General features: G+C 35.7%; 1 protein-coding gene across 8 annotated transcripts in view; it reads right to left on the reverse strand.

The window, feature by feature from the left end:
• Nucleotides 1–23,975, reverse strand: part of DMTF1 (cyclin D binding myb like transcription factor 1) — a 49,712-nt gene that overhangs the window by 16,671 nt on the left and 9,066 nt on the right. For 5 of the 8 annotated variants that reach the window (XM_006049537.3, XM_006049535.3, XM_044946566.1 and 2 more), the window contains 9 exons: nucleotides 22,589–22,711; nucleotides 21,117–21,233; nucleotides 19,404–19,526; nucleotides 14,538–14,632; nucleotides 10,066–10,180; nucleotides 9,121–9,197; nucleotides 3,459–3,616; nucleotides 2,309–2,341; nucleotides 1,305–1,414 (listed from right to left, as the gene is read on the reverse strand). In XM_006049537.3, coding sequence (XP_006049599.2) covers nucleotides 1,305–1,414; nucleotides 2,309–2,341; nucleotides 3,459–3,616; nucleotides 9,121–9,197; nucleotides 10,066–10,180; nucleotides 14,538–14,632; nucleotides 19,404–19,526; nucleotides 21,117–21,225 — 820 coding nt within the window. In that variant the 5' untranslated portion in view covers nucleotides 21,226–21,233; nucleotides 22,589–22,711. Of the gene's footprint in view, nucleotides 1–1,304; nucleotides 1,415–2,308; nucleotides 2,342–3,458; nucleotides 3,617–9,120; nucleotides 9,198–10,065; nucleotides 10,181–14,537; nucleotides 14,633–19,403; nucleotides 19,527–21,116; nucleotides 21,234–21,965; nucleotides 22,174–22,588; nucleotides 22,712–23,975 lie in introns of those variants that run through there. The other 3 variants (XM_025291007.3, XM_044946565.1, XM_006049541.3) reach the window with 3 other exon arrangements.

Here is a 23,975-nt window from a genome sequence, read left to right on the forward strand (position 1 = left end):
GCAGCTGCAAATTTCAAAAAGGCTATGTGCTTGCCTTTCTGGGATTCATTCATTCAACTGCTAAGCACAGTTCTGGATACCAGAGATTCAAGACAAAGTTCCTGCTCTCCTATTTTAGCATGGCAAAAAAGTAAGGGGAAACTCAGACTGTTGTCTCATGGTGTGGTCAAAAGACAAAATTCCTGATCCAAAACAATAAATAATAACAAGGAAAGGTAACAGGCACAGCATTCCTTCAGGCTGGCAATCAGGGAATGCCATAATGTTTTTCCATTATGCTCATAAAAAGGCTTCTATGCTCAATGTCTTACATGAACCTCTGGGGTTCCACTGTAAACCTAAAGCTCCCATTTCTGCTTCATTCACTACACAATAAGAGTTGGTGAAATTTATGTTTTCACTGCCTTAGAGGTAACAGTGCTGGTGGAGTGGTTAAGCAGGAAACATTCCTGATTCCACTTTAGGGGGCGAGGTCAAAAATATATTCCCTGGAAGCTCAAGCCTAGCTTGAGAACTGAACTTATTTCTAATTCAAAGACTGAGCACAGGCTGTGGATCCTTCAGATAATTTGAGGGCTAAAAAGGGAACTATAAGATCATTTATTCTACCTTCATCATTTTACAGAGGAAACAGGTTCAGAGAGATAAGTGAGAGTTGGTGAGAGCCTAAATACTACTACTGTTGGTCACAAAGGGTTAGGTTTAACAGTATCAGCAATCAGTTATTTGTATACATGAATTGGGTATCTGTTGCTAAATTTAGTCTTCAGGTTACCAACAATGGCCATCTAGTCTCTTTTGTAACCCCTATTAGTGGTCTAAGGACACAATCAGTGGTCTAAGGAGAACAAGAGAAGACTGAATTTATGGACATGGCTACTCTATGGATTTGATAAGGTCTTTATATGGTCAACTTTGCTTAACAGCAGGATTAAGCTGTTGCCAACATCAGTTCGAGAGTCAGATGGACTTAAAATGACTTCCTGCACATATGCTTTAAAAGTACCTGTATAGGACAAAAATACTTTTCCTACCTGGAGCAGTTTTGAATTGCTACAAAACGGAAACAATGCTAGACCTAAATAAAACCTCTGAAGCTGAGATGTGTCCCTATGAAAATATCACCTTACTACACAAAGCTCAAAAATAAAGGATTAGTTGGGTCTAGTTGAAAAGAAAGGGCACTAGAAGAAAAAGTCTAAACTTTAATGAGTAGTAAAGCTCTTTCCACAATAGAAGAGAAGGAGTATGTGAAGGGGCAGGAGGGCTGAATGGTGACAAAAGAACAGCGGCGCTCACAGTACCTGTGTTGCAAGTGTCCTTCATCAGTCGGCACCGATCTTTGACGGAAGAGGCACTCCTTCCTAGCGCCGCCCCTATTGTTGCCCAGTCATTGCCATGCTTTATCCGGAGCCTAAAACAAGAGTCTGCCAATCAGCATTTGGTTCAACTGTTTCCTCCCTTTTAATTTCATCATTTATTCTTCATTCTTCTTCTTCCCATTTGACTGGTTTGGAAGTGGTGGGCAGCAATACTTTGAGAGCCAAAGTTTGAAAGTGTGGCCTTTTTTGGGGTCCACAGTTGTCTGTGGGTGAAAAAAAACAGGCAGCAATTGCCTTTTTCCTGGGTCAGAGAAGAAATAAGTAACTTGGATATGTGTTCAAAAAAGACCAAATTTCCCCTCAGGTTACTGACACAATATCCCAGGCAATCCCCAGATTTTTCCCCTTTGAGTACTCCTAACAAGCTCTTCTCAGACACCTGAAAAATTTCATAAGTTCTTATTATCATAAACTGGATCAGCATTTTTTTTTTCCTTTCATGATCAACACAGTCAGTTAACCCATACTTTATGGTCCCCAAATTATGTGTCCTAAAAAATAAGACTGTATAAAGTAGTCAGTCCAGATAGTCAGTGAAAGATCTGCCAGCTCTAAATCATTCCAAACTAAGCCATTAGCACAACCTTGGTGTTGGTCCTGGTTATGTAAGTTCCCCAAATTTAGTCTTCAGGTTACCAAGAATGGCCATCTAGTCTCTTTTGTAACCACTATTAGTGGTCTAAGGACACAATCAGTGGTCTAAGGAGAACAAGAGAAGACTGAATTTATGGACATGGCTACTCTATAGATTTGATAAGGTCTTTATATGGTCAACTTTGCTTAACAGCAGGATTAAGTTATGCCAGTCTACCAATAATCACTTGACATTTTCAAAGTAAAATTTTAGAAAACACAAAATATTTAAAAAATAAAATTGAAACTCAACTATCAGAATTAATGGGGGAAAAAAAAAAAGTCAAACTTACTCCTTGAGCTTTTCAATTTCTTCAGGTGTATATCTAGAAATTTAAAGAAATTTTTAAAAGATCAATTAAAGAATGCTAAAAGCCCTTAATATAAATCAGAATTTCACTTAGGGAGCCAAATGTTGATCACTTGGCATATTCATAATATTTTTAAAGTAATCAATTTCTAAGTAGATTAATAAAAATTCATGCTTTTTTTCGTTAAAAAAAACATATTTTAAGCTATTAATAAAAGTTAGCACTGTAACAATTTTCTCTAGGAAAATTTAACATTTAAAATGTATTTTCTCCTATGCTGCCTAACACTTGTGTTATTTCAAGTTAGATTCAGGTACTCTAATACCATGGCTATTCTGAAAGATGATGACATGGTAAACTGGAGCTAAAAAGAAAATCTATGGTCAACTCTTACAAGTCACTGAAAAAATTCAAGTTTTCTTTCTCTACCCACGCATGGACAACTGATATATTCTTGCTCCAAAGTCAAGACTTTTTTTTAGTAGGAAGTACTCAACATAACCAATGCAATGTTCTTTTTAAAAGCAGTATCTAATACGCCACACTACTACCATCTAAAATTCCCAATGAGAAATTTAAAATATGTCAATAACACCATTATTATCGTTGCATTGAAGATACGAAGGCTTCCTCTGGATATTATCTATGACAGAAATCCATGCATTATATCCAGAAATTTAGTTATTTTCTGTTCTGCTTTTATTAAAAAAAAAGTCACCGACCGCCCTAGGAAATGTTATACTATAAAAATGAATAGGAAAAACACTACCAATTAATTTAAGAGTTTTTTTTACATCTCCTAAATCTTTCACTACTTTTATACTATTTTAACACTAGTTTACTCAAAAGCAGATTTTGATGTCTTAATATTAACTGAGCTAAGTCTCAAATCAAACCTATATAAGGTATTTCAGATTCTACTTTCTAAAAGAGAAATTACATTCTTACTGTAATGGGATTTCACCATATTTACAACATGTACTTGGAGAATAAAAATACTAACATCACTCAACAGTAATTTGTAACTGTCTCCAATTAGGCTTTGATCATAATTTTAGTTAAAAAATGATAGTTCCTTAAATATTTCCCATCCAAGTTACATGAAAACATGCAGTATTACAAGTTTTCATACTTTCCAACATGGTTTCTGTCATCGTACATGCGAAGCACTCTTCTATAAACTGCAAACAAAGGCCGGTTCAGACCCCATGCTATAGTCCTGTAGAAATCTTTTCTTTCGTCTTTTGACATCTCAAAGATGATTTCTGTAGCATCTTTTATTCCGCGTGCCTAAATGGGTACATTTCTTTGATTTAGGGATTTCTGATAAAATACATATGGATATACTATGCTTTTTAAAAGATTTTTTAATGTTAAAACCAATGGCATTTAGAAAAATAACATTGCTAATTTATTAAGTCAAATAAATAATGATACTTAAATATTCCAAAAATAAGTTGTATATAATTCAATAAAGTCCTGCAAACCACTTTTAAAATTATAAAAAATTATATCTAAATAAAGTAGAAAAGGAAGAAGTCTTAAGAACAAAATTAATATAATCAAAAGAAAAGATAAGCAATGCTAAAAACTGTTTCTTTGAAAAGATGCACAAGACTAAATAAAAGACAAAAAAAGATAAACTTAACAACAAACCTTAAAAAAAGAGCCTAGAGTCTAGAGATTGAACCTCATGAAAATTTTATGGCAATAAATCTGAAAACTTACATAGAATTTATAAATTTCTAGAAAAAGTCAACTTACCAACTGACTCAGGAAGAGAAAGAAAATCTAATAAGCACAGATCATGAAGAAAATTTAACCAGTTATTAATAATTTTCCCACAATGAAAACAGTAGGCCAAGATGACTTCACAAGTAAATCCTACTATACAATTAGGAGAAACATAATTCTGATTTTAAACTATCCTAAATATAAAAAGGATAGTTGTTTTATTAGACTCATTTTATTAGACTGGCATAATCTTAAAAGCAAAACCAGACAAGGAGAATTTCAGAAAAGATTTTTCAGGCCAAGTTCAATCATCAAAATATACACCTGAATCCTCAAAATCTTTTAGCACACTGAACCCAGTAATATATAAAAAGGTTAATACTCAATGCAAAAAGTAAGCTTCCTCTAGGAATGAGTTTGTATTAATGTCACAAAAAGTAGTAATTAATTACACAAGTAGACTTACAGGGAAAGAAGTAAAATCTCAACACATATGGAAAGAGCAATCATAAAATCCAACATTCAAAAAGCATAAAGACTGTAATAATCATAAATGGAGTATAACCCTTAAATATTGTAAATCGCTATGTATACCTGAAACTTATATAATATTGTACACCGACTACACCCCACTTTTACAAAAAGCATAAAGATTAGAAAAGAATCATTTACAGATGTTATACATGTAGAAACCCAAAAATCTATGAAAAAATTATTTAAGAATACTTGCAAGAATGCTGGTTACAAAATTAACAAAGTCATTTGTATTTCTAGACAAAGCTGATAAAAATCTTTAAAACTGTTCACTAATAATAGCATCAAAATTAGAACTAAATCTTAGTAAATTATGCAATTCCTTTATGAAGGAAACATAAAACTATTAAGTGAAATTAAAGAGGGACTAACTAAAACAAAGAGCTATAAAATGCTCTTCAGTAGGAAGTCAGAATATTAAAAAGATGTTACTTCCTTTCAAACTGATTCAGATTCAATGTTGTGTCTGACTCTTTGTGACCCCATGGACTGAATTCTCCAGGCCAGAATATTGGAGTGCATAGTAGCCTTTCTCTTCTAAAGGGGATCTTCCCAACTCAGGGATCGAACCCAGGTCTCCTGTACTGCAAGCAGATTCTCTACCAGCTGAATAGCCTATCCCTTCTCCAGTGGATCTTCCCGACCCAGGAATCAAACTGGGGTCTCCTGCATTGCCGGTGGATTCTTTACCAACTGAGCTATCAGGGAAGCCCAACTAATACAGAGAGCTATAAAATGTTCTTCAATATGAAGTCAGAATACTAAAAAAGTGTTAATTCCTTTCAAACTGATACAGATTCAATGTAATCCCAATAAAAATTGCAACAGTTTTTCATTCTTTGCAAGCTGAATCTAAATTTATAATGGGAGAGCAAACGGCCAAGAACAGCCAAGACACTGATGAAGAGACCTGCCTCATCAGATAGATACTGAGGCTTCTGAGACAGTGCTGTGCTGGTGTAGGTATCCAACAGAACCTAGGAACAAATTAGAAAAGCTAGAAACACATCTGTGTACGTTTGAGTTAAGACAGAATGGGTATTGTAGACTGGGAAAGGACAGACATTCCCTAATAATGCTGGAACAAGTGTCATCCATACAAAAAGAAAGCAAAAACAACCACAACCCAGTAACACTGAAACGCTATCTCATAACCACAGTAAAAAAAAAACAACATGAAAGGCAAAACTATCTGAGAATATCTTTATGCCCCTGAAACACAGGAGGATTTTTTAAAAAAGCACACAAAAGCACAAAAGTAAAAAGATGATAATTTTGACACTGAAATTAATATTTTTTCATCAAATGATACCTAGAGAGAATGAAAAGACAGGCCACTAACTTGGGACAAGATATCTGTAACACAACCAAAAAAACATTAGTATCCAGTATACGATAAGACATCAAGAAAATTATAAAGATGAACAACCCCACAGAAAAAACTGATAAAAGACACAAATAGGAATTTCAGAGGAAACACAAATGGCCAACAAGCATATAACAATACATAATCAGACAAACACAATTTAAACCCATTAAATACCTTTTACACCCACCAGAATTATACAAATTAACAGCAAAAAACTAAAAAGAACCCAAATGACCATGGATAACTTATATATTCACATGATGAAACACAGGTTTCAATTAAAAAAAAAAACCCAATAGGGGATGAATCTCAAAAATCACAATACTGAACAAAAGAAGCCAGTTACAGAATACCCAGAGAATAAACCTACTGATGTAAATTTTAAAACATGTAAAATTACACTGAAATGCATTATGTATACTCTTTTGACTGTATTAAACTTTACAGTAAAAAGTTGCTAAATTTTAGAATCTTTTTCAAAATTCTTTTATTCAATTTCAAGTCTGGAAACGAGTAAACCTAAATATTTACAAGTACCTAGATGTAAGGCACTGTGTTGCAGGATGATAGTACAGAGAGATGAAAAGACTTTTCTTTTTCTCAGTGCCTTGTGACAGTATCTTATCTTTTTACCCAAAATATGGATATATGACATCTAATTAATTGCTTTAAAAACAGCTCCATAATGTTCTTGCAAGAGCACCACATAATAAAAAATCATAGTCAAAAATCAAAATCAAACAAATTATCTCTTCCCAAGATCAGTGTATCTTTTTTGGACATTTCTTACTTCTGACAATTCTATCATCCTCCTCATAAACATCCTCAATTAAAATTAAAAAAACTCTTAAATTATTCCATCTCCTCATTTGCTTTCTTAGCCAATATTCAGTCACCAGGCTTCCTCAGAAGACTACTTGCTTATCTGTCTTTTCTTTGCCAATTCTATTTCAACTACTGTAGTTTAAAGTTTTTACTACTCACAACCTGGTCAAATGAAATGGTCATCTAAAAGGTCTTAATCATAAAGCTGCCCTTTAACCATCAAGTTGGAAGAGTCCTTGGAAATCATCTACTCTGATTTCTTACATAAGAAATCAGCTTCTTAATTTCCCAAATTCAGTGTGTGTTTGTTTGTTTTTTTAACCAACTGGTTACTAAACTTGTAGCATTTCCCCAATTTTAACTAAAGTGTGTGTGATCAGTGGACAACTTTTAATACACTTTTGGATATATTTCAATAGTCAATGAATTTCTGTTTCTCTTAAAACAATTAATTAGCTTGGTGGGAAGGATCTTCCTTTCCTAATAAAGAAGTAAAGTTTTTTCTCTTTATAATTTATAAAGTGTAGTTTGGAAGGAGTGTAGCTTAAAATTAAGCTTAAGAATGTGGATGTACTAGGCAGCAATGTATTTAAAATAGTGAAAAATTACACATAAACTATCAAACAATAGGAGAATAATTAAACTTCAAAGCTCAAGTTCTAGCAGCCAACTGTCTTCGGTTCAGGTTAAAGGGGTTATGTTAATGTACTCTGGGTTTGAACTCTAAATCCTCAACACACATCATTAATTCATAATGTTCCCTCCAGCCCTCAGTTCAGTTCAGTCCCACAGTCATGTCCGACTCTTTGCGACCCCATGGACTGCAGCACACCAGGCCTCCCTGTCTATCACCAACTCCCGGAGTTTGTACTCAAACTCATGTCCATTGAGTCGGTGATGCCATCCAGCCATCTCATCCTCTGTCGTCCCCTTCTCCTCCTGCCCTCAATTCCTCCCAGCATCAAGGTCTTTTCCAATGAATCAGCTCTTTGCATCAGGTGGCCAAAGTATTGGAGTTTCACCTTCAACATCAGTCCTACCAATGAATACTCAGGACTGATCTCCTTTAGGATGGACTGGTTGGATCTTCTTGCAGTCCAGGGGACTCTCAAGAGTCTTCTCTAACACCACAGTTGAAAAGTATCAATTCTTTAGCACTCAGCTTTCTTTTTAGTCCAACTCTCACATCCATACATGACTACTGGAAAAACCACAGCCTTGACAAAGATGGACCTTTGTTGGCAAAGTAATGTCTCTGCTTTTTAATATGCTGTCTAGGTCGGCCATAACTTTCCTTCCAAGGAGCAAGCGTCTTTTAATTTCATGGCTGCAGTCACCATCTGCAGTGATTCTGGAGCCCCCCAAAATAAAGTCTACCACTGTTGCCCCATCTATTTGCCATGAAGTGATGGGATCAGATGCCATGATCTTGTTTTCTGAATGTTGAGCTTTAAGCCAACTTTTTCACTTTCCTCTTTCACTTTCATCACTTATTCACTTTTCTTCTTCACTTTCTGCTCTAAGGGTGGTGTCATCTGTATATCTGAGGTTATTGATATTTCTCCCGGCAATCCTGATTCCAGCTTGTGCTTCCTCCAGCCCAGCGTTTCTCATGATGTACTCTGCCCTACTCTACTCCTAAGTCTTACCCCTTTCTTTGAAACTCAGCTCAAATCCTTACTCTTGTAAATATTTTCTGTACCTGTCCTAACCCTGAGAATAAGCTTCTCCTTCTCTGTTCTCATGAGTAATTCACAATATGTTATCCCTCACATGGTGCAAACAAAGCCTTGTATCATTCTTCACATGTTTTCAGAATTACCACATGGACTGTTGGCATTTGAAAGGCCAACACTATATATTAAGGCAATTTCTATCTCTAGTGCTTTAAAAATTGTTTTCATCAGTCTTTTAATGAAGAGGATGACTAAGCCTGAATATGAAACAGGATATAAGCCTGAATATGAAAAAGAACTAATATTTTTTAAGGGAAAGGACTAGTGCAATGTCATAAATTCAAAGAAAACACATCTCTTAGGCTTTACACAGCATAAACTTAAATTCTAATTTATAGGCTGCTTGAAAAGATAGGGCTTTAAGATTCTGAGAGGCTATTAAAATTCTGTCTTAACTTTGGGGTGTTACCTAAAGCAATAAAGCTATTTTAAACTGAGAATTCAAAATGTATAAATATACTATAATACAACTGAAATTATTAAGATACAAGATGTTAGCCAATTATCCATTACATAATTACTGAAAAGTGCTACTTTAGTATTTTTGCAACTGGCAATCAAAAAATTCGTGAAACAAAAAATATGCCATAAGATACCTTCAAATAGCGTTCAATATTGTTCATCAAAATATCAATTTCTTCCTTGGACCACATCCCCTGCTTCCATTTATGTCCTTTAAAAGAAAACAAGTAATGCTATTGATAATGTTATTCTTGAGAAGAAAAGAATGTAGCTAATTTAATGTCTTATTCATCTGAAATCTGAAAAATCCCTATGTAAAGTTGCTTCTGTGACCCCTGGTTTTTAAGAAAGAATACAAATGACCCTAGTAAACAGGGGTAGTAAGTAAAAGAGTCATAAAAAATACTTCCTCTTAATTACATCTCTTACCCTTTCAGGAGGATAGGACTTATAGAAAGTGTGAAAGCCAAAACACACTCAAAACTTTCTGAAAAATTTCTGCAGTGAAAAATAAGTTTTATGGGGAAAAAAACACATATAAAAGATTCTAGGACAAGGTAAACATAACATTGGAATACCGAGTGAGTAATTCATTCTTAATGAGTAGTTACTGTACCAGGGTTGAAAACAATCTATTTACTTATTTTTTGTTTCCTTTCCTTACTTCAGAGTGGCATATACACAACCCCCACTTTCCTGAAGTAGCTTCCTAGTAATCCTTACAAGTGCGGTAGCACTATAAACACTTACTTTAAACCTCTAAACAACTTATCAGATCAAAGTTAGTAGTAGAACTTTGAAAAGGTTTGACTTCCTTCTCCCATAAGCAGTAACTGTATTGACTTAAACAGTAACACTGCATTTGTTTATAACCTACTTCATATGGGACAAGTGATCAATAACTGTAAAATGAATATTGGTTCCCCAGTCCCATTCAGAGCCAAATTTAATTCAATTAGGTTCAAATTACTGTAACTACTCAACCATAATTATGAAGGCCCAAATTAGGATCCTTATGACTACAAGCTCTTTTTGACACTCACTTTTGCCACTGGCCACTGAAATTCAGTGTATCTTACCTTTGTTAGTTAGAGAATCCTTATCTTCTTTAGTTGTAAACCATGCTTGGCTAACTGCTGAAACCTCCTCATTACCCAAGGGAGATATTTCATCTAGTTGCTCATTCTGTAGAATCTTCAAAAGGCAAAAAAAAAAAAAAAAAAAAAAAAAAAGTGGCAGCTTGATTTTACACCCAACCTGATTCATTTTTGTAATGCTAAGCATTATAAAACTCTGCTGTATCTAAAACAAATGAATTTCCAGTAACATGAAATTCATTTGTTTTAGATATAATAAAACTACACTGAATTCATAAAAAGACAAACATTTTCTTGCTTTTAAGGCAGCATGAAAACAAAATTATCTTCAACAAGAAAAAAAGCCATTTGAATATTTTTATGTATAAAACATGGAGAAGGAAATGGCAACCCACTCCAGTATTCTTGCCTGGAGAATCCCACTGACAGAGGAACCTGGAGGGCTGTAGTCCATGCAGCTGCAAGAGTTGGACATGACTTAGCGACTAAACTACTACTGCTACTACTATGTATAACACAGCTCATATATAAAATAATGGAAATGCTGGGATCGAGTGTCATGATTACTTATGTTCTCACAGGTAGTTTGCTGCCTAAATATTAATACATGGTCATCTGTAATGTAACCTGTTGATCAATCTAAAAGATTAACAGGCTAATTCAAAAGATGTTATTGCAAAACTGTAGTCTGCGTATTGTTTACTGACAACTTTATTTTTACATTTAGGAGGGTAGGTATTTAGAGCTGATACCTACCCTCCTATCGGTATCTTCTTTTCCAAGAACCATATGGTACTAATTTTATTATTATTGCAATAAAATAGCCTGTATTGAGAAATATAGTTAAATAAGCTTTATTAAGATACAAGTCACATCATAAAATTCACCCTTTAAAGTATACAATTCAGTGGCTTTCAGTGTATTTATGCAGCTATCAGCAATTAAGGACATATCTAATCTAGAAAATTCTGCAGGAACAAAGCTGTTTTTAAAAGACTTGGCTGTGGGCTAGAGAGAGCTATGGTATAAGTGAGGAAGATACAGCAACAGTGCTACCGTATCAGGTGAGGTGAGCCTGTTATATGCAGACCAGGATAAGAGGAGAGTCATAGGCCTAGACCCACTCCAGTGTTCTTGCCTGGAGAATCCCAGGGATGGGGGAGCCTGGTGGGCTGCCGTCTATGGGGTCGCACAGAGTCGGACACGACTGAAGCGACTTAGCAGCAGCAGCAGCAGCATAGGCCTAGTGACCACTCAACCCAGTTGGGTCTCTGGCCTGGATCAACTACTAAGCTATGTCACTTTCTGGAGATAGGACCCTAACAAAGATTGACTGTTTCTTGAGTAGGCAGAAACTGGATTTCTATTTTCAAGAGGAAATGAAACATCTCACTTAGAAAAGAGAGAAGCTGTCAATGAAGAATCAAGGCACAATGAGGAGAAAAGCCGTGCCTATTGTTACCTACTATTTGTATACCTGGTGGTGTATTTATTAAAGTGGTTTTCTTAAAAAAACAAAAAACAAAAAACAAACCATAGGCAAAAGCTAGATATCACTAGAACAAACAAGAAAAGGTTTATAACCCGGCATTTATGTGTCATATACTTTAGATTTTTCTTTTAAAGGTTAAGAGAACTTTATAAAGCTGAGAACTTAAACAGACTAGTCAGACAATATCCAAGGCCTCTTATATTCTGAGGATCACAATTCTGTAAGATTTAATATAGGAGTTACTTATCAAGGACAATATGGAGCGCTATCAAAAGATCTTGATACATACAATACTTTTAAGAAATGTAGAAAAATCTCCTGAGATAACTTTCTCTTACATTAACTAGTTTGTTGAAAGAATAAAATCACCATTTCCCAAAGTGAGTCTAAATATATATAGCAAAGCCCACTCTGTGAATCTCAGGAATAAACATTTCATGATTAATTACTGTCTTTGGGTAAATACTTAATGCCTTATGGTGCAAAATTTCCTGAAGAAGACTTACATATTACTTAAACCATGTAATGTTAAAGATGACAAAAATCATCAAATGAAGTAAATAACTACTAAATTCTAGCAGTAATATTCAACACTGTCAATCAAATTGAGTATATCAGGAGACTTAGGTACCTAAGAGGCTATCTACTATACTTAGTTTACAGATAGTGATTAAGTTTTTTGGTATTTAACTGCTGTTTCTCACTACTTTAGAACTTTCCAGGTTGCACTAGTGGTAAAGAACTCGCCTGCCAATGCAGGAGACATGAGACTTGGGTTCAGTCCCTGGGTTGGGACGATCCCTAGGGGGAGGGCATGGCAACCTACTCCAGTATTCTTGCCTGGAAAATCCCATGGACAGAAGAGCCTGGTTGGCTATAGTGTATAGCGTTGGACATGGCTGAAGCAACTTAGCACCAGCCACTTTCCTACTTTATACATAAATCTTTTCAAGTTACTGAGGCTTTGTTTAACTTACTGTTGCTTTTTCTAAATGAAGTCTTTGTGAACTGGTTGTTGGGTTTCTTAATTATCATATATACAGGTTTAAAAATCTGAAAATAAGTATTTCACTCACTAAATGCCTCTTGCAACCACAATGTACTACATACATGGGAAGTTTATTTTAGTTCCTAATTGTTTTTCAAGCTAGTCCCACCACTGGAATGGGACAAGGGGGCATTCGCTGCTAAACTAGGTCCAATAACTACACCTAGTTTGCCACAAAGGGCACAGCAAAAAAGCACACTATTTCTGAACTTTAAACTGTGCTTTCACTCCCAACCTAATGTTATTTAAAAAAACATTAGAAATTAATGGTAATAACAAACCAAGAGGTTAGTATTAGATTGTAACTCATTAACTCTTCAGAAATAATCTAAACAAAACAACCCTAAAACTTGTGTACATTGCCACTGATCAGTCTGATAATAACTAGGTTGTAAACCAAATGAGACATATGTATATAGTTATTTTCAACATGCTAAAAATGGAAGTGAGACAACACTACAAATGAATTTGACAAGAACTGTTTAAAAAAGTTTTTCTTTCTTTTGGCTCTCCAGTTGCCGTGCACAGGCTTCTTACTGCAGCGGCTTCTCTTGCTGCAGAGCACGGGCTCGAGAGCACAGGCTCAGCAGTTGTGGTGCAATGGCTTATCTGCTCCTCTGCATGTGGATCTTCCTGGACCAGTGATGGAACCCATGTTTACAGCACTGGCAAGTGGATTCTTAACCACTGGGCCACCAGGAAGTCCTGCAAGATCCATTTTGAAGAATGTGCCCTATTGTTTCTGAGGATTTAGAAAAATTTCTGTCCAAATTCCCCAGCTTGCCTCAAAGATGTCTGAAGCATATTAGAGCACATCTGAAGCATATCGCTTCTCTGGAAATCCTGTTATTCTGGAACTGCTCTCAAGCTCCTCACTGCAATTCACAGTACATCCTTCTGAAACATCCTTAGTCCCTGATATGTATCAACTTGTACCTACTTCGTAATGAAGAAGGGTTATTATGATGCTTCGCAGAAGAAAAATAATGGTACGATGTCTCTATTGTCTGCTAAAAAGTATTTTATTAAATGAAGAGACAGAGCAAAAGAACAATCAGCCAGAAATAAACTTACAAGTAAAACAGATTTAAGCTGCTGGCCACTGAAGAGAGCTAAGAATGATGACTACTTTTGGCAGAAATAACACAAGACAATTAAAGAAGTTCATATAGGAAAACAGGCTAATTATTTAACCTCAACACACGGTAAAATCTATCTAGTTGTACAGGTTATCAAAAGGAACTGAGACTACCACTGTTATAGTTAAAATGTACTTGAGATGACCAGCTTTCATTCACATTAGGGCAGAGAACACATGGAATCTTTCTAAATCAGTCACTACAGATAACTGCTGGGTAAAGCTTATTTTAAAAAGTTTTATATCCCAATCAATATCTCAAATAACTGGTAGATAAAATTTAAAGTTATTTAACAGCTCAAAAGAGATCACTCTAGGGAGATAAAGAATGCATATGCATTAGTTCAACAGATGTGAACCACTCTACAAGGAATCAGCTTTAAAATTCTATTGTTGTTTACAATTCTGAGACTCATATATGCAGGGTCTTACTTCCATCCTGTGATTGCTACTTTTTCAGACTCAGGGCTTCCCAGGTGGAGCTAGAGGAAAAGAACCCACCAGACAATGCAGGAGGCATAAGAGACTGGTTCAATCCCTGGGTCGGGAAGATCCCCTGGAGGAGGGCATGGCAACCCACTCCAGTATTCTTGCCTGGAGAATCCCATGGACAGAAAGCCTGGCAGGTTACAGTCTATGGAGTTGCAGAGTCAGATGTGAATGAAGAGACGCAGCACTCACGCATATTGTCAGACAGAATCTATTCTCATCATTTTATCACCTAAGGTTATGTACAAAGGATAATCTTCTTGCAGTGGTACAAAGACTTACTATACCTGGATCTGTGTCACAGTTCCCTCAGTAATCTCATCATCTGCCACCTCTGTGGTTGCAGTCATGGTCACCTCAAAGCTCTGATCATTTTCTGAAACTTCAAGAAAAAGAACAGTTCATCTCCAGAGTAATAAAAGCAGGTCCTAATTATTAAAAAATGTACCCAAAGAACTAGGATGTGATCATCTAATTTCTTAACATATTCCTCACCAATACATCCACACACCTAAGTGTATGTGGTATACATACAAATATATTTGCTTAACGAGTATCCATTGTGCACCTACGGAGAAGGCAATGGCACCCCACTCCAGTACTCTTGCCTGGGAAATCCCATGGACGGAGGAGCCTGGTGGGCTACAGTCCATGGGGTCACAAAGAGTCGGACACGACTGAGCGACTTCACTTTCACTTTTCACTTTCCTGCATTGGAGAAGGAAATGGCAACCCACTCCAGTGTTCTTGCCTGGAGAATCCCAGGGACGGGGGAGCCTGGTGGGTTGTTGTCTATGGGGTCGCACAGAGTCGGACACGACTGAAGTGACTTAGCAGCAGCAGCAGCAGTGCACCTAATACATGCGAGGTACTGTTCTGGGCAATGGAGAGACAACAATAAACAAAAAAACCCCAAAATTCTGCCTTCAAGGCACTTGGAGTCTAGGGGGAAGACAAAATTTACACAGTATTATGTTGGAAAAGTGTTAAGGAGAAAAAATGAAGTATGGGAAATGTGTTGGTAGTGGGGCCAAGTGTTTGAAATTTTAAATAGGATGCCAGGAAAAGTAACCAGGATTTGGAACAAAGCAAGGAAAAGGGCTAGTCATGAAGCTATCTTGAGAGATAGCACTTAAGGCAGATGGAAAGCCAAGTGCAAAAAGGTTCTGAGTGCTTGCTGGAACAGCAAAGACAGTGTGGCCAGAGTAGACCAAACAAGATATTGTGTGGGATTCCAAGGCCACTGTAAATGAAGACTTTGGCTTTAATTCTCTTCCACTAAGGTGACCATAGTAAGATTTAGAGCAGAGGAGTGATATAAACTGAGTTTTTCTTTAACAGGATCTCCCTGGCTGCTAAGGGGAAAATAGCCCGAAGGGCAGCCCTAGCTGGAAGGAGATGAGTGAAGAAGCTAAGCCAATAATCTATTACTAGGTAAGAGGTGTCGGTGACTTGGACTAGAGTGAAGGCAAGTGAGGGTGATAAGTAGTTCAAATTGCGGATATATTTTGATGGTAGAGCCAAAAGGGCATGCAGATAAACCAAATAAGAAAGAAAATAAAATGTCAAGAATGGAATTAAAAAAAAAGTTTTTTACCTGAGGTACTAGAAGAATGTACCTACCAATAATGAAATGGGAGGAAGGGTTTAGAAAGCAGCAAGTTTAAAAATGTAGCTCAGTTTTAAACATACTAGATGTTTAAACCCACTCAACATCTGGAGTTAAGAGAGGTATGGCCTGGAATAACTCGGGGGATTTAAAAGCATAAATTCTAGGGAGTAAAAACAGAAAACAAAAGCAATTAAGACTGAATCCTGGGTACTCCTCATTTAGAGGCTGGGGAGATGTGGACATGTCAGCATAAGAGACTAAGAAGAAATGGACAGAGAGAAAACTAGAGAAATGCATTCCCTGGAAGCCAAGTGACAAGAAGTCTCAGACAGGAGTGATAAAAAATGTGGGGAGATCAAGTAAGACAAAGACTAAAAAAAAATCACCACTGGATTTAGCAACAAGAAAGTCTCTGGAAAAAAACTTAAAAAAAAAAAAAGAAGAAAAAAGAAAGTCTCTGGAGACAACATTTATAGTATAGCATTAAAAGCTGAGAGACTGATTGGAGTGGGCTTATGGAACAAAGGAATTAGAAATGGAGGCAAGTATAGGCAATTCTTTCAAGGTACTTCTGTTCTAAAGGGAAGTAGAGAAACTAAATGGGAGCCCAAAGTGAGCTAACAGGACATTTTATTTTAAAGAAGAAACTATAGTATTTTTGTAACGCTGATGGGAATGATCCAGAAGACAACAAAAAAAAACTGTTGATTCAGAAGAGAAAGGAGAGAATTCCTGCAACTATGTCCTTAGGTAGGCAAAAGGGATGGGATCTGGTATACTGAAGGGTTGGCTTTCGCTGGGTGAAAATACAAGACCACATGGACATAGATACAAGTCGGTTTGTAAATACATTAGTAGTAGTGGAAACTTACAGAAACTATTTTCTGGCCACTTAAATTTCTCAGTAAAGTAGGAAGCAAGGGTATCAGTTAAGAGTTAAAAATGTGGAAGAAGTATTGGAGGTTTCAGAATGTATGAAACAGCCATCTTAGAGTGGGAGAAAGAATACCAGATAAGTATGGTATGACTGGGATGCAACATAAGGAACCCATTTAATGATCATAAATTTAAAGCGAGAGCAGTCAGCTTACTCGTGCTTTTCTCCTCCAATCCTTTTCAATTAACTATACTGGTATAGTCATAAATAGGCAGACAAATTGAACCAGGGTTGTGGTTTCATTAAAGAAAGGTGAGGTGAAGGAAAGAAAAAAGGATCTCAGGGTAAATGCAAGACAGAAATTATAATGATTTACCATAAAAACAAACTAGGTGAAGGAAACAAGAAAACGAGTGATGAAGAAATAACTGCAAAGTGCTAAGGTTAATGGGTCCCACTGGGGCAAAGGACTGCAGAAGTATTAGAGAAAGTAAACTGCAAAGACAGGAATTAGTGGCAGGAAAACAAAGTCTGAAGTAGGATACAAACAGACTCCAGTTATATGTACAATAGCGAGAGTGGTATGGGAATGACAAATAACGCAGCATGAAGAACAAAGGGAATCAGAGGCATAAGTAACTCCAACGATCATCTAAATGAATAATCACAAGAGTTGTATTTTTAAATAATTTTATGTATTCATGTATGGCTGAGATGGGACTTCATTGCTGCTCAGGGCTTTTCTCTAGTTGTGGTGTGCAGGCTTCTTATTGCAGTGGTTTCTCCTGCTGGGGAGCACAGACTCTAGGGTACACAGGCTTTAGCAGTTGGTGGCATGTGGGTTCAGTAGTTGTGCACAGGCTTAGATGCTCCATGGTATGTGGGATCTTCCTGGACCAGAGATCAAGCCCGTGTCTCCTGCATTGGCAGGCATATTACCACTGAGCTACCAGAGAAACTCCAAGAGTTTTAACGATGAATAGGTAATGAAGTAAATGTGTGTAAATGAATGCAAAAAGTAGCAGCAAGTGATCTACACTGATTAACACGAGAGTTAAGAGAACTTTTAAGGCTCAGACAGATAAATGTTAATCAGTTTTATAAAGCATCTAAAGAAAACCTCAATATTAAAACTAAAGTTAAAATTTTAAAATTAATATTCATCTTCATGAAGTCCAGCATAAATGACTTGCCCATTTAACTGGTCCCAGATTGTGATGGATATAGGACTTCATGCTTTTGGGACTTTTTTAAATGTAAAAACTTTCCTAAGTTGATTTTTATCAACAAAGTTCTTACAAGTCCAGGGAACTTAAAGCCACGCCTCATAAATTCAGTCTTACTATAAATTAGGCTCCAGACTGTCCTCTTTACACAGTGATGCTATGACCCAACATCAAACAGTTCATGGCCTTTCATGTCAACACATTCATATTATCTTATCCAGGTAAGTGAACGAGTATGTGAAGGATTTAGTCTTACTCCATAAAATAGAACAAAATATCAAGTGTAGATCAAACCTACAATCACATTCAAGGCACTCTAACCAAATTAAGTAAGAGGTCAAAATTTACATCAAGATAATCATGCAAAAATTCTGACTTAATTAAATATTTTTATTTTATATCTTGGGGATGTAATGTTCAGCATGGTGACTACAATTAATACGATACTTTTCTGCTCAGTTTAATAAGCAATTAACTCCAAATACAAAATACATATCTGCTTATGAAGACATGATTTTTGACAATGAAAACCCAGTCTTAGTTCTCTTCCCCTGGAAGTTCTTGGATATGGCAATACCCTCCTCTGTGCAGAGTGCGTCACCAATAGCCCTGGGCCCGAACCTCATTATCGGGGACTGAGATATCTACTCCAGCCTTGGAGGGCCACCACGGTTCAACAGATTCCATATTCTTTGCTAAACTAATGAGAAATATAATCTAACATTACAGTTGATGTGCTGTAGTCTTTCACCAACAGTATTTCATCCAAAATACTACACCTGCTTAGAATCCAGTGTATTCTAAATGATCTTGGAATATAAACATTTTAAGAACTTTCTTAGAATAAACTTATCAGGCTTCTACTTTCCATTTATCCATATAACTCATAAAAAGAACATAAACTACAAGAACCAGAATGCCTGGGTAAGACCTTAGACAAGTTATTAACCTCTCTGTATCTTAGTTTTCTCATTTATAACATAAGGATAAAAATACCTCCTCTAGAGAAAGCCTTCTCAATGAGGGTGAATATGCTTCTTCGGAGAGGAGATGAAAAAACCTTACTCTCTTTATTAAGAAAGCAAGGACATACATACATACACATAGTACATTAAAAACAAAACAACAATGATACTGAAATTATAATTTCATGTGGGAGAGCATGATTATGAAAAAAATGTCTAAAAAGACTCTCAGATGGGGGGTCAATTAAAATAAAAGCTTGAGAGATTAAACTTGGCAATATAGCAAAAGTATGTAGAGCCATGCCTGGCACATAAATAAGCACTCATTAAGAGCCGATTAAAGGAGGTTTTTTGATTAAACAAGGAGAAAAATAATGGGTCCAACTGATGGGTTAAACTGAAATGCCAGTTTAATCTCTTGCAATGTGAATTCTGATTCAGAAGGGAAGCTCTATGTTAATACAATGACTTACGTGGAAGTGCAACAACGGATATGCAAGGAGTGGAATCATCAATACTTTGATCATCCTCAGAAGACAGGCAAAGCCTTTTATGTGGAGGTTCAGTACTATCTTCTGAGTCTATTTCATCAGCTTCTAATGAAATAAAACAAGAACAAAAAATCTCAGAAATCTTCAAATCAAAAAGGAGGAAACAAAATCTTCCACAAGTAATGAATGTAAAATAATCTTATTAATTTGCTAAGTCAGAAAAAGATAGCTGTGCAATGAGACTCACTGCCCTTAACACACCTACCTCAGTTCCACTTCTTATGACAAGGAACCAGGAACCAAGGTGGCACTTTCTAAAACATCACACTTTTGTGCTGTGATTACCTGGCTTTCTAGATTATTTCACACATAAAGATAAAGACTGGTTATTTAATTACTCACAAATATTTACTGAATACCTACCATCAGAAGTTCTGCTCCTCAAACTGCCTCTCAAGTTCGAGAAGCAGAACAATGAGAGACACCCTGACTGTCAAGGAGCTCGTAGTACAGTGGAGATTAATATAATTTCAAAATAGTTTAATAAGAACGATGAAGGTGGAATGAAGAGGCTGTTATATGAGCAGAGAAGCATTTAATTTCTGGAGGTGAAGGGCGGTTTCTAGAAAAGGTGTCTTGAATTTCAAAAAGAAATAGAAGCCAGGGGAAAATGATTATCACTGGCAGTAGGATTAATACGTGGAGTGATACTGAGGTATGAAAAGCTTACAGTAAGTTAGGAAAATAACAGTTGTGAACTGCTGGAACACAGATAAATGAAATGTGGCAGGAAATGAAGCTGGAAAGAAAGCTGAGATGATGGGAGGCCTATGTGCCAAATTAAAGAACCTGAATTATATTCTAAAAATCCCGGGGAAGCTTATTTTTTAAAAAAAAAGCTTTCATGTACTATTGAATCATGACCACAATCACCAGCAGTTTGAAGGATAAATTAGAGGTTAGAGATAGGCTAAAAGGCTACTCAGGTGAGAAATGAGAACCTGAACAAAGGAAAGGGGACCTGAGACATAGTTTGAGACATGTGAAATTTAAGGTGCCTATGAGAAACAGAATTCACAATAAAGAGAGGTTTAAATCACTGTAGTAGCTATGCAGAAATTAAAACCACAGATTTGAATGAAATAACCCAGGGATTAAGTACTAAGTGAAAAAGAACACAGAACCTACGCTGAACAAGGATAAACTTAAAAAGCAAAATAAATATAAATACGGAACAGGTAGAGAAACAACAAAACCACAAGCCTCAAGTCAACTGAATTTTAGTTCATTACAGATGATATTAAGTCCTATTCAGTCATGTAAAATTCTCTAACACAGGTTCTAAACAAAAAAAATTCTTCTATGTTCATTGGCAGGATTATTTCTACATTTTCTAATGTACTATATATACTGCTGGTATCAAATGGTGTCAAAGAGGAAGTGTATTATAGTTAATCCATCATTAGAGATTCAACAAATTCTACTTATAAAATAGCTACAAGATTCATAAAGATCAAAATTTATGGTAAATTAAAAAAATATACAAAGTATATTTTAAAAATATAAACATGATTTAAGGTTTTCTAAGAAATAACCTCCTTTTCTACTGTTCTAGACTAAACTGAGTAATAAGGTTTAAAGGTGACATGAAATCCAGAAATCCAAAAAGATTTATATGTCTGCAGCTTTTCCTACCATTATGAGGGCAATGAAGAATGAGGTTCCCGTCTGTGTCCCGAGTCAAAGTCACAGAGTCCACAGTTTCTACTGTTACTGTGTCAGAATCCTCTTCAACTGTGCTCATACTCAAATCTGTAAAAGAATAGGTTTCAGATTAAGGTTTAAAAAAATTATTTCCAAATATGAACATAAAATAGCCCTCTCCAAATATATCTGCCTACAGTATTCTTTGTGTGAAATTGCAATGATGGTTCAAGTTTCAAAATTTGTCTTTCAGAAGTTTATACCAATTACTTAGAATTAGTTATAATAATCTGCAACAATCTAAAATGCAATGATTAATTAAAAACTTAAAGCATTTACTTTTTTTTTTTAAAGAGCTGTTTTTATAACATCCAATGAAAGATAGTCTATTCCAAGTTGTCTGACATATGAGCAAAACTCTCACCACTTTTTTTAGTTGGCAGCTCTGTGATATACTCAGACATATGTTTAATAATTTCTGATTCTTTAGCAGAAGATCCAGCACAACTTTTCTCTTAATCTAAGAATTAGATTAAGAGAAACATTTTTTACAAGTATTTAAGCTTATTATTATCTGAAAAATATGAACACTAAATAATTGTTTCTTTTTTAATAATTTTGAACAAGTACATATATCTATTATTGACCAAACTGTTTTTCTAATAGACATGGAGCTAGCCCTTCTTTTGAAATACAGAACTGTCTTACCTATTATTTTATACTTATTTTTTTTGTTTAGACAAACTGAATGATCAGTGCTTTAATTGCAGTATGTCATGGCTGACAGGTGGAAATGCACTGAGTTGTAATCAGTGGCCTAACTGAAGTCTTTGGGCTTACCTTGTAATGTTCAATGAAGTTCTTGTCTCAACACTCAATTTTGGTCTGGTCCACAGTCTAGTCTAGTAGTCTAGTATTAGTCGCTCAGTCGTATCCGACTCTTTGCAATCCCACGGACTGCAGCCCGCCAGGCTCCTCTGTCCAGGGGATTCTCCAGGCAAGAAAATTGGAGTGGGTTGCCATTCCCTTCTCCATGGGATCTTCCCGACTGAGGGATCGATCCCTTGTCTCCTGCATTGCAGGCAGATTCTTTACCAGCTGAGCCATCTGGGAAGCCTCCAACTAAATAATACAGAGGACGTAAGCCTTGATGTGTTTCAAATTAATCATTCAATATTTATTTGGTTCCTATATGTAAGATATTTGTCTATACATATAATTGCCACTTACACAAATGCATTTTTCCTTGGCAGAAAAACTGAAGAACTATTAACATTTACTTGGTGAAGATCTAGTGATTTATTCAAGTTTTACTATACAAATTACTGTTTTAGAAGGACATCATTCATTTTACAATGTCAAAGATGTCATTTCCAAATTAAAGATAAATGGAGACCATGATTTAGTTATGATGAAAATTTGCAAATCATGAGGTGAGGTACCCAGAACAAAGGAATGCTTACCTAGAAAACAGATGGATCAGCTATAGCCCTTCCCACAGAATCCAGATGCTTTCCCTTAGCCACCAGCATCACTTTCATGTTATCCAGATTGTTTCTCCCCCATGTTCCTACCTCTGCAACACTCTGAAAAAGTAATAGCATTACACAATAACACTTACTGAGAACAAACAACTGTCTGCTAGCAGTATGCTGATTATAATTTTGCTTCTAGCCTCTGTGATGTCTCAAGTACAAGAAGAAGGACCAACCCAGAATTCTTTAAGTAGAGCTTTTGGAAATCAGCCTCTAAAACTATTCTCCAGTGAAGAACAGAAATGACAGGATCCTATGCCTACTAAGTCAGTTTACATGTGGTTTCTCAACCTAAGTTGTCCATTAGGCAGTCAAGCTTTCTTGGAAAAAACAAGTTGAACTATACCAGTGGTTCTATGAACTGTAGACCTGGGTACATGTAACTCGATCCAGGGTGTATACTAACCACCAGTACCACAAGTATTACCAATAACTGTTATTTTTTTCTTTGTAATAATCAGCACCTTTTTTAATATGTAGTACTATATTTCATCTTAGAGTATTAAAAACCATACACTATCTGTTAACTCTGCCTAGGGATTTGTGGGAAAAAGAAATCCTAAACAATCAGGCCAGAAAATGTAAATTATAAACAAACTTTTCAATGCAATGTGAAATTTATGAAATTTGAATTGACTGATTTTTAAAGGATTTTTTAATAGGATTCTCATCTTCACCCCAAAGGATCAACCAAAAACTAAAAAACACAGTAAGATTTTAGGTTTAAGGGGATGCAAAACCAATAATTAAATTTCTCATTTTTGCAGTATTCTAATTAGAACTCCTCTCCAGGATAGGTATCTTTGAGAACTGGTATACATAAATGAGTCTGTAGTGCAACAGGTACAGATCTTGCTAGAGAAACATTCAGTCAGTTAATATATTTCGTGTTGTTCTCATTTCTGAATCCATTAAAAACTTCTTAAAATCTGGTTTGTACCTACTCCAGAAGATGGAAAAATGAAATGTTAAAAAAAGTTAAAACCATCCATAAACTTTCCAAAATTATAGTTCACTCTCAACATGTTTATGAGACTATATCATAGAAGCACTTTTATATCCTGCATTGAAAACTGTGAAGGAAGCCAAGCTAGGTATTAAACCGAGGTTTTTCTGTACGCTTTAAAAAAGTTATTAGATCAAAGAATATGATAAAATAAACTTTTAAATCATACTGCAGTCTATTTTACAGAAAGGATGTGCAAATTTATATTCCAACCATTTAGATGTAAACTCTACTCCTGGTAACCTTGCCAGTATTTTTATTAAAAAAGAAACAACAAAGTAAAAACAAACAAAAAAGCACAATCTTTCA

This window comes from Bubalus bubalis, chromosome 8 (genome assembly GCF_019923935.1).
Source record: "Bubalus bubalis isolate 160015118507 breed Murrah chromosome 8, NDDB_SH_1, whole genome shotgun sequence".
NCBI lineage: Eukaryota > Metazoa > Chordata > Mammalia > Artiodactyla > Bovidae > Bubalus > Bubalus bubalis.